We start from the raw sequence: 9162 nt of genomic DNA, 5'->3' as shown, positions 1-9162 counted from the left end.
TGAGGGGAGGGGAGGTCTGTGGGGCTGTGGGAGGGTTATGGTGCAGGCTGGGGGCTGGGGGGTGGGGAGGGTTATGGTGCAGGCTGGGGCTGTGGGAGGGCTATGGGGCAGTGAGGGGAGGGGAGGGCTGTGGGGGTGGGGAGGGTTATGGTGCAGGCTGGGGGCTGTGGGGCTGTGGGGAAGGGGACAGGGTTTGAGGGGGGCCGAGGGGCAGGAGCCCCCCCCGATACCCCCCCCCAGGCCCAGCGCCCAGCTCCCGCCCCCAGCCAGGCCGTGGGGCGCCCCGGTGACACCCCGCCCACGGCTGCCTTGCTGGCAGAGCCAGGGCCAATGGGGTGCTGCACCCCAGGAGGCCTGGGCCAATCTGAGCCTGAGCCCCAGGGGCTCCCGGCCAATCAGGCGCTGCACCCCAGGTGACCCAGCCAGTGGGAGGAGGCGGCTCCCGGGCCTGGGGCCAGACGGACTGACAGCCGCCATCGCACCGGACACGATGGGGGCCCCGGGCTGGGCCACCCTCCTGCTGCTGCTGGCGCTCAGCACCCAGGCACTGATCCGGTGAGGGCCCCGGACGCCTGGGTCCTGTCTGAGAGGGGAGGGGAATGGTTGCGGGGGGGGGGGCGGGGAGCCAGGACTACTGGGTTGTCTCCGGGGCACTGGGAGGGGGGTGGGGTCGAGTGGTTAGAGCAGGGGTTGGGAGCCCGGATGCCTGGGTTCTCTCCTGGCTCTGGGAGGGGAGTGAGGTCTAGTGGTTGGGGGGGGCTGGGAGCCAGGACTTCTGGGTTTTCTCCCTGGCTCTGGGAGGGGAGTGGTCTCTAGTGGTTAGAGCAGGGGGGCTGGGAGCCAGGACTCCTGGGTTCTCTCCCTGGCTCTGGGAGGGGAGTGGGGTCTAGTGGTTAGAGCAGGGGGGGCTGGGAGCCAGAACTCCTGGGTTCTCTCCCTGGCTCTGGGAGGGGAGTCTAGTGGTTAGAACTGGTGGCTGGGAACTAGGACACCTGGGTTCTCTCCCCGCCGAGGGAGGGAGGGGGTGAGCGGGGTCACGGCTGGGATGACGCAGGTGCCAGCGTGGGCAGGGGCTGCCTGGCACAGCAGATCAAAGGCTCCAGGTGCCCCACACACTATGGGAATTTCTGAGCTTGCCCCACCCAGCCAGTCCCCCGACCAGTCCGGCCAGTTCCAGGCCCCTGCGTGGGACTGGTACCTCCACTGCTCCCATCCGGCCCCAGGGCAGGGACTGGCTGGCTCAGGGGGCAGGGAATGGGGCCCAGGGCCTGTCCCCTCCGGGGGGCACCGGCTCCCACCCGGCCCCAGGGCAGGGACTGGCGGGCTCAGGGGGGCGGGGAATGGGGCAGGGGCCTGTCCCCACTAGGGGGCACCGGGTCCCATCTGGCCCCGGGGCAGGGACTGGCGGGCTCAGGGGGGCGGGGAATGGGGCAGGGGCCTGTCCCCACTAGGGGGCACCGGGTCCCATCTGGCCCCAGGGCAGGGACTGGCTGGCTCAGGGGGGGTTCAGGGAGGTCCCGGGGGGGGTCCCGTGGTTTCCCTGCACTGACCCCCCCTCTCTCTCCGACAGGATCCCCCTGCGGAAGTTCCCTTCAGTCCGGAGCCGGTTCGGCGGGAGGGGGCTCCCCATTGCCGACCTGGGGGCTGGCAGGGGGCGGGGCAGGGGGTCCCACAGCCGCTCAGCTGCCCCCCAGCGTCTGCACAATTACATGGACGTGAGTGACCCCCCCAAACCCAGCCCTAGGGCCACTCAGCCTGGGGGGGCTGCGCTGAACGGGAGTGGGGAGAGGATGTGGGGGGCAGGGGGCTGTGCTGGGGGGTGGTTTGTGGGAAGAGGCTGACGCTGGGGAGGTTTGGGGCTGGGAGGAGTCTGTGGGACAGGGGATGGCACTGCAGGGCTGGGAGGGGCTGTGGCACTGGGGCCGGGCTGGGGGAGAGCAGGGGCTCTGTGGGGATGGCACTGGGGGCTGGGAGTGGCGGGGACTCTGGGGGCTGTGGCTGGGGCAGGGGATGGCACTGCAGGGCTGGGAGGGGCTGTGGCACTGGGGGCCGGGCTGGGGAGAGCAGGGGCTCTGTGGGGATGGCACTGGGGGCTGGGGTGGGGCGGGGCTCTGGGGCAGGGGATGGCACTGGGGGCTGGGAGGGGCAGGGGTTCTGTGAGTCTGGGACTGGGGGCAGGGGACGGCACTGGGGGCTGGGAGGACAGGGGTTCTGTGGGGCTGGGGCTGGGGGTAGGGGATGGCACTGGGGGGATGGGAGGGGGCTGTGGCTCTGGGGGCCCTGGACTGGGGGGCAGGGGACGGCACTGGGGGGCTGGGAGTGGGCAGGGGCTCTGTGGGGCTGTGGCTGGGGGGTAGGGGACAGCACTGGGGGGCTGGGCGGGGGCGCTGGGGGGCCAGGCTGGGCGCTGACCCTCGGCGCTGACCCCCCCAGGCCCAGTACTATGGGGAGATCGGGGTCGGGACGCCCCCCCAGCGGTTCAGCGTCGTCTTCGACACGGGCTCGTCCGACCTGTGGGTGCCTTCGGCCAGCTGCTCCCTCCTGCACCTGGCATGCTGTGAGTGGGGGGGCTGGGGGGTGTCCGTCCTGTCCCCCCTCTCCCCAGGGGGGCTCTGTCGGGGGGGGCTGTGTCTGTCCTGTCCCCCCTCTCCCGCCAGGGGTGCACGGGGGCTCTCTTGGGGGGGAGCTGTGTCTGTCTCTCCTGGCCCCCCCCACCCAGGGGGCTCTGTTGGGGGGGGTTCTGTCAGGGGGGCTGTGTCTGTTTCTCCTGACCCCCCCTCTCTGCCCAGGGGGCTCTGTTTGGGGGGGCTCTGTCAGGGGGGCTGTGTCTGTTTCTCCTGACCCCCCCTCTCTGCCCAGGGGGCTCTGTTGGGGGGGCTCTGTCAGGGGGGCTGTGTCTGTCTCTCCTGACCCCCCCCTCTGCCCAGGGGGCTCTGTTTGGGGGGGCTCTGTCAGTCTCTCCTGACCCCCCCTCTCTGCCCAGGGGGCTCTGTTTGGGGGGGCTCTGTCAGGGGGGCTGTGTCTGTCTCTCCTGACCCCCCCTCTCTGCCCAGGGGGCTCTGTTTGGGGGGGCTCTGTCAGGGGGGCTGTGTCTGTCTCTCCTGACCCCCCCTCTCTGCCCAGGGGGCTCTGTTTGGGGGGGCTCTGTCAGGGGGGCTGTGTCTGTCTCTCCTGACCCCCCCCTCTGCCCAGGGGGCTCTGTTGGGGGGGGTTCTGTCAGGGGGGCTGTGTCTGTTTCTCCTGACCCCCCCTCTCTGCCCAGGGGGCTCTTTTGGGGGTGCTCTGTCAGGGGGGCTGTGTCTGTTTCTCCTGACCCCCCCCTCTGCCCAGGGGGCTCTGTTGGGGGGGGTTCTGTCAGGGGGGCTGTGTCTGTTTCTCCTGACCCCCCCTCTCTGCCCAGGGGGCTCTGTTGGGGGGGCTCTGTCAGGGGGGCTGTGTCTGTCTCTCCTGACCCCCCCTCTCCCCCCAGGGGTGCACAGGGGGCTCTGTCAGGGGGGCTGTGTCTGTCTCTCCTGACCCCCCCCCCTCTGCCCAGGGGGCTCTGTTTGGGGGGGCTCTGTCAGGGGGGCTGTGTCTGTCTCTCCTGACCCCCCTCTCCCCCCAGGGGTGCACAGGGGGCTCTGTCAGGGGGGCTGTGTCTGTCTCTCCTGACCCCCCCTCTCCCCCCAGGGGTGCACACTCACTACTACTCGCTCTTCTCCTGCACCCACAAACGCAACCACAGCAAGTTCTCCATCCACTATGGGAGCGGCAGCCTGAAGGGTTTCCTCAGCCAGGACACGATCACCGTGAGTGGGGGCCCGGACGCCTGGGTTCTCTCCCCGGCTCAGGGAGGGGAGTGGGGTCTAGTGGTTGGAGCGGGGGTGGGGAGCCAGGACGCCTGGGTTCTCTCCCCGGATCTGGGAGGGGATTGGGGATCTAGTGGTTGGCGGGGAGGGGCCAGGAGCCAGGACTCCTGGGTTCCAGCCCAGCTCTGCTCCCAGGTGTCCAACCTGACGGTGGAGAACCAGACGTTCGCCGAGGCCGTGGAGCTGCCGGGGCTGGTGTTCGTGGCAGCCAAGTTCGACGGGATCCTGGGGATGGGGTACCCCGGCCTCTCGGTGCGCGGGGTCACCCCCCTCTTCGACAGCATGATGGCGCAGGGGCTGCTGGACCAGAACGTCTTCTCCTTCCACCTCCGCAGGTCAGAGCCCCCGGCGCCCTGCGTCCCTCGGTGCCCTTCGACCCCAGAGCCACCGGTGCCCGGACCCCGAGTCCCTTGGTGCCCGGACCCCGAGTCCCTCAGTGCCCTTCGACCCCAGAGCCCCCCAACGCCCAGACCCCAGAGCCCCCGGCGCCCTTCGACCCCAGAGCCACCGGCGCCCTTCGACCCCAGAGCCACCGGCGCCCGGACCCCGAATCCCTTGGCACCCGGACCCCGAGTCCCTCAGTGCCCTTCGACCCCAGAGCCCCCCAGCACCCAGACCCCAGAGCCCCCAGCGCCCTTCGACCCCAGAGTCACCGGTGCCCGGACCCCGAGTCCCTCGGCGCCCTTCGACCCCTGAGCCCCCCAGCACCCAGACCCCAGAGCCACCGGTGCCCTTCGACCCCAGAGCCCCCCAGAGCCCAGACCCCAGATCCACTGGCACGCAGACCCCTGAGCCCCTCCAGAGCCCCCCAGCACTCAGACCCCTGAGCCTCCCAGCACACAGACCTCTCAGCCCCCAGACCCCGAGTCTCTCGGTGCCCTTCGACCCCAGAGCTCCCGGCGCCCTTTGACCCCTGAGCCCCCCAGGACCCAGACCCCTGAGCCCCTGGTGGCCGGACCCCTGAGTCCCTCAGTGTCCTACCCCAGAGCCCCCCAGACCCCTGAGCCCCCAGCACCCTGAGTCCCTCAGTGTCCTTTGACCCCCAAGCCCCCCAGGACCCAGACCCCTGAGTCCCTCGGTGCCCTTTGACCCCAAAGCCCCCCAGCGCCCAGACCCCAGAGCCACCCGGTGTGCTTGAACCCCCAGCGCCCGGACCCCTGAGCCCCGCGGTGTCCTCAGATCCCCGGCACCTGGACCCCAAAGCCCCCCAGTACCTGAGTTCCCCAGCCAGCCCCCCGCCCCCTCCTGCCTGAGATCCCCAGCCCCCCACTCTCTCTCACCCCGGTTGCAGGGGCTCGGCGGAGGACGGGGGCGAGCTGCTGCTGGGGGGCACGGACCCGGGGCTGTACGAGGGGGAGCTGCATTATGTGCCCGTGTCCCGCAAGGCCTACTGGCAGGTCAAGGTGGACAGGTGAGTACCCCCCGGACCCCCCTAAAGCCTCTGGAGCCCCCCCTGGAACCTCCCAGACCTCCCCAACTCTCTGGACTCCCCGGGACCCCTCCCAGTCCTCAGTACCCCCCCCCCAAGCCCTTGGACCCCCCCCCCCGAACCTCCAGACCTCCCTCTGATTCCCAGAAACCCCCCCAGACCTCCCCAACCCCAGGATCTCCCTGAACCCCCCAGATTCCCAATATCCCCAAGCCTCTGGATTCTCCCTGACCCCCTGGGCCCCCACCTGACCCTCCGATCCCCCCTGGACCTCCCCAACCCTCTGCACCCCCCGGAACCGCCCCATGAGCCCTTCGACACCCCCGAGCCTCTGGACCCTCCCCAACCAGCTGGCCCCCCACCTGACTCCCAGAACCCCCAAGGGTCCCCCAACCCCTCAGGATCCCCACCCAACCCCCAGAACCCCTGGACATCCCCCCCCAGCCCTCAGTACAGCCCTGGACCCCCACCTGACCCACAGGCCCTTGACCCCACCCAACAGACAGCTCCTGACCCCCAATGCCCCCAACCCCCAGAATTACTCCTGGACCCCATAGATCTCCACCCAACCCCGCTGGGACCCTGATCCCCTGGCCCTCCAAACCACCCCTGCTCGGTCCCGAAAACCAGGCCCGGACCCCCACACTCAACCCCCCGAAGCCCACCCTTGAACCCTCATCCAGCCCCCAAATCCCTCCCCATCCCCTGTACCCCCATCCTCCCCTTGACCCCCCTCCCGGCCTCCCCTCTCCGCAGGATCCGGGTGAAGAAGGCCCGGGGGGGGCACCAGTGCAAGAGGCCGTCTCTCTGCCGGGGGGGCTGCCAGGCCATTGTGGACACAGGCACCTCCCTCATCGCGGGCCCCAGCAAGGAGATCAAGACGCTGCACAAGGCCCTGGGACCCTTCCGCGCCCTCAATGGGCAGGTAAGGGGGCCGGACGCCTGGGTTCTAGCCAAGGCGCCTAGGGGTTAGAGCCGGGGGGGCTGGGAGCCGGGACGCCTGGGATCTCCCCCCAGGTCTGGGTGGGGAGCGGGGTCTGGTGGTTAGAACGGGGGGGGCTGGGAGCCAGGACTCCTGGGTTCTCTCCCTGGCTCTGGGAGGGGAGTGGGAGCTAGTGGTTAGAGCGGGGGGGCTAGGAGCCAGGACTCCTGGGTTCTCGTGCATGCTGAGCCCCCTGCTGGCTGTGGTGGGGGGGCTGTCTAACACCCCCTCACCCCCCGCGCTCTCCCCCAGTACCTGCTGGATTGCGACCAGCTCTCAGGCCTGCCCGAGGTCTCCTTCGTGCTGGGCGGGAAGCCCTTCAGCCTGACGGGGGAGCAGTACGTGCTGAAGGTGAGGCCCCCCCGGGGGCGACACTGGCACAGGCTGGGCCCATGGGGGGCGGGGGGCCCATGGGGAAGGGGCAGTGCTGGGGGTGCTGGGCCCATGGGGGCGGGGGCCCATGGGGGAAGGGGCAGTGCTGGGGGTGCTGTGACTTGGGCAGGGGCATGGGGGGAAAGGGGGGTGTCATGCTGGAGGGTGCTGGGCCCATGGGGGCGGGGGCCCATGGGGAAGGGGGCAGTGCTGGGGCGCTGGGCCCATGGGGAAGGGGCAGTGCTGGGAGGCGAGGGCCTGGGGGCAGAGGGGCGTCGGATGGGCCCATGGGGGCAGGGGCCCCATGGGGAAGGGGACAGTGCTGGGAGGCGCGGGCCTGGGGCGAGGGGGCGTCGGATGGGCCCATTGGGGCAAGGGGGGCCAGGGGGTGACACGGGGCTCACGGGTGAGGGGGCATGGGACCATGGGGGCCAGGGAGGCAGTTCTGGGGGGCGCTGGGCCTGGGGGTGGAGGGGGCCCATGGGGGAGAAGGGGGCCAGGGGGTGCCGTGCTGGCCCCACAGGGTCCGTCCTAGGCCCGGCCTGACCCCCTCCCCCATCTCCCCCCCCAGGTGACGCAGCTGGGCCTCTCCGTCTGCGTCAGCGGGTTCATGGCCCTGGACGTGCCCCCGCCGGCCCCCTCTGGATCTTGGGGGACGTCTTCCTGGGCCAGTACTACACGGTGTTCGACCGGGACCGGGACCGCGTGGGGCTGGCACGGGCCAAGTCGCCCCCTCCCCCGGCACCGCGAGAGACGCCCCCACCCAGCACCACAGCCAGCCCCAAAACCCACCCCCCAGCCCTGAGCACCCCCCAGCCCACGACACACACCGGGGCCTCGGGACGCCTGGGTTCCACCCACAGCTCCGGGACGGGAGGGGGGGTCTAGTGGTTAGAGCGGGGGTGGGGGGGGGGGGCTGGTGTCATGGAATGTGGGGGAGTCAGGGCCCTGCACCCCCCACTTCCTGCGTTGCACCGGGACTCTCAGCCGGCCGGTAACACAGAAGGTTTATTAGCCGACAGGAACAGCCCAAAACAGAGCTTGTGGGTACAGGAAACAGGACCCCTCAGTCAGGTCCCTCTTGGCGGGTGGGGACCCCAGATCCCGGTTCTTGGCCTCCGCCCCATCTCCCCAGCCAGCCCCAAACTGAAACCCCTTCCCCCTGCCTCCCCCAGCCACCCCACCCCGGCCCCTCCTCCAGCCTTTGTCCAGGTATCACCTCCCCGCCACCTTCAGGTTACGCAGGGCAGCTGCCATCCCTTACACGCCGGCCATCAGGTATCATCCCCCAGCGAAGTCACCCCCTTATTTCCCATCCCCAGCTAGTTTTGGTCGGCACCCCAGGGAAACCGAGGCAGGCCCCGTCTCAGCTTGCGGGGCAGGGGTTTGCCGATCCGAGAGGGGAGCCAGCTCCTGTCTCAGGGAACAGATCTTCTAACGGGTCATCTCCCTGCTCCTCCCAGTGCCCACACACGGCTTCATCACCTTGACACGGTTCCACAGCTCCACCACATAGTTCACCTCATTTCGCTGCTTGACAACCTTGAAAGGGCCTTGCCAGGCGGCCTGGAGCTTGTTTTTCCTCACGGGGATGAGAACCATCACTTGATCCCCGGTGGCGAAGGCGCGGGCCCACCAGACCTTCTGCTTCCTCTGGGCTCGGGCCAGATTCTCCTTGGCCGGGCCCATGAGCTCGGCAAGTCTCTCTCGGAAGGTCAGGACGTTCTCCACCACTGATTGTCCATCGGGAGCGGCCTTCCCCTCCTGTCCCTCCCCAGGCCAAGCTCAGCTCACAGGTTGAAATCCCTGCATCTCACTAAAACCTCTGGCTCTCCCTCCAGACAGTCCCTCCCATTCGTCTCTCATCAGGTCCAGGGGCCCCCTTACCCGCCTTCCATACAACAGTTCGAAAGGCGAGAACCCGGTAGACTCCTGGGGCACCTCCCTGTACGCGAACAGCAGGTGGGGTAAATACTTGTCCCAGTCCTGCGGGTGCTGGTCCATAAAGGTTTTCAGCAGCATCTTTAGCGTCCCGTTGAACCTCTCCACCAGCCCGTTGGACTGGGGGTCATGGGCTGAGGCCCAGGTGAGCCGGACCCCACATTTCTCCCACAAGCACCAGAGCAGGGTTGACATGAAGTTGGATCCCTGATCTGTCAAGGCTTCCTTGGGGAACCCCACTCGGCTGAAGATGGTCAGCACCGCGTCCGCCACGGTGTCGGCCTCGATAGAGGACAAGGCCACCGCCTCGGGGTAGCGCGTAGCGAAATCCACCACCACCAGGATGTGTTTCTGCCCCGACCGGGTCGCCTTGCTGAGGGGCCCCACTATGTCCATGGCCACCTTCTGGAAAGGTTCTTCTATGATGGGCAAAGGTCTCAAAGCCGCTTTCCCCTTGTCCCGGGCCTTCCCCGCCCTCTGACAGGGGTCACAGGTTCGGCAATATCGTTGGACCGTAGTAAAGACCCCAGGCCAGTAAAAGTTCTGTAGCAGCCTCTGCCTGGTGCGCCGGATTCCCTGGTGCCCTGCGA

General features: G+C 69.2%; 1 protein-coding gene across 1 annotated transcript; it reads left to right on the top strand.

Annotated features, from left to right (window-relative positions):
* Positions 1-490: 490 nt before the first annotated feature.
* On the top strand, positions 491-7519 carry LOC120388483 (cathepsin D-like). Its single transcript, XM_039510306.1, is given in 10 exon segments — positions 491-555; positions 1571-1715; positions 2434-2557; positions 3670-3788; positions 3984-4205; positions 5153-5259; positions 6034-6202; positions 6512-6610; positions 7203-7254; positions 7257-7519. Coding segments are annotated over 10 exon segments (1365 nt in total).
* The last annotated feature ends 1643 nt before the right edge of the window (positions 7520-9162 follow it).

This window comes from Mauremys reevesii, linkage group 22 (assembly GCF_016161935.1).
Source record: "Mauremys reevesii isolate NIE-2019 linkage group 22, ASM1616193v1, whole genome shotgun sequence".
Classification (NCBI taxonomy): Eukaryota; Metazoa; Chordata; order Testudines; family Geoemydidae; genus Mauremys; species Mauremys reevesii.
This window is presented reverse-complemented; position numbering and strand designations above follow the sequence as displayed.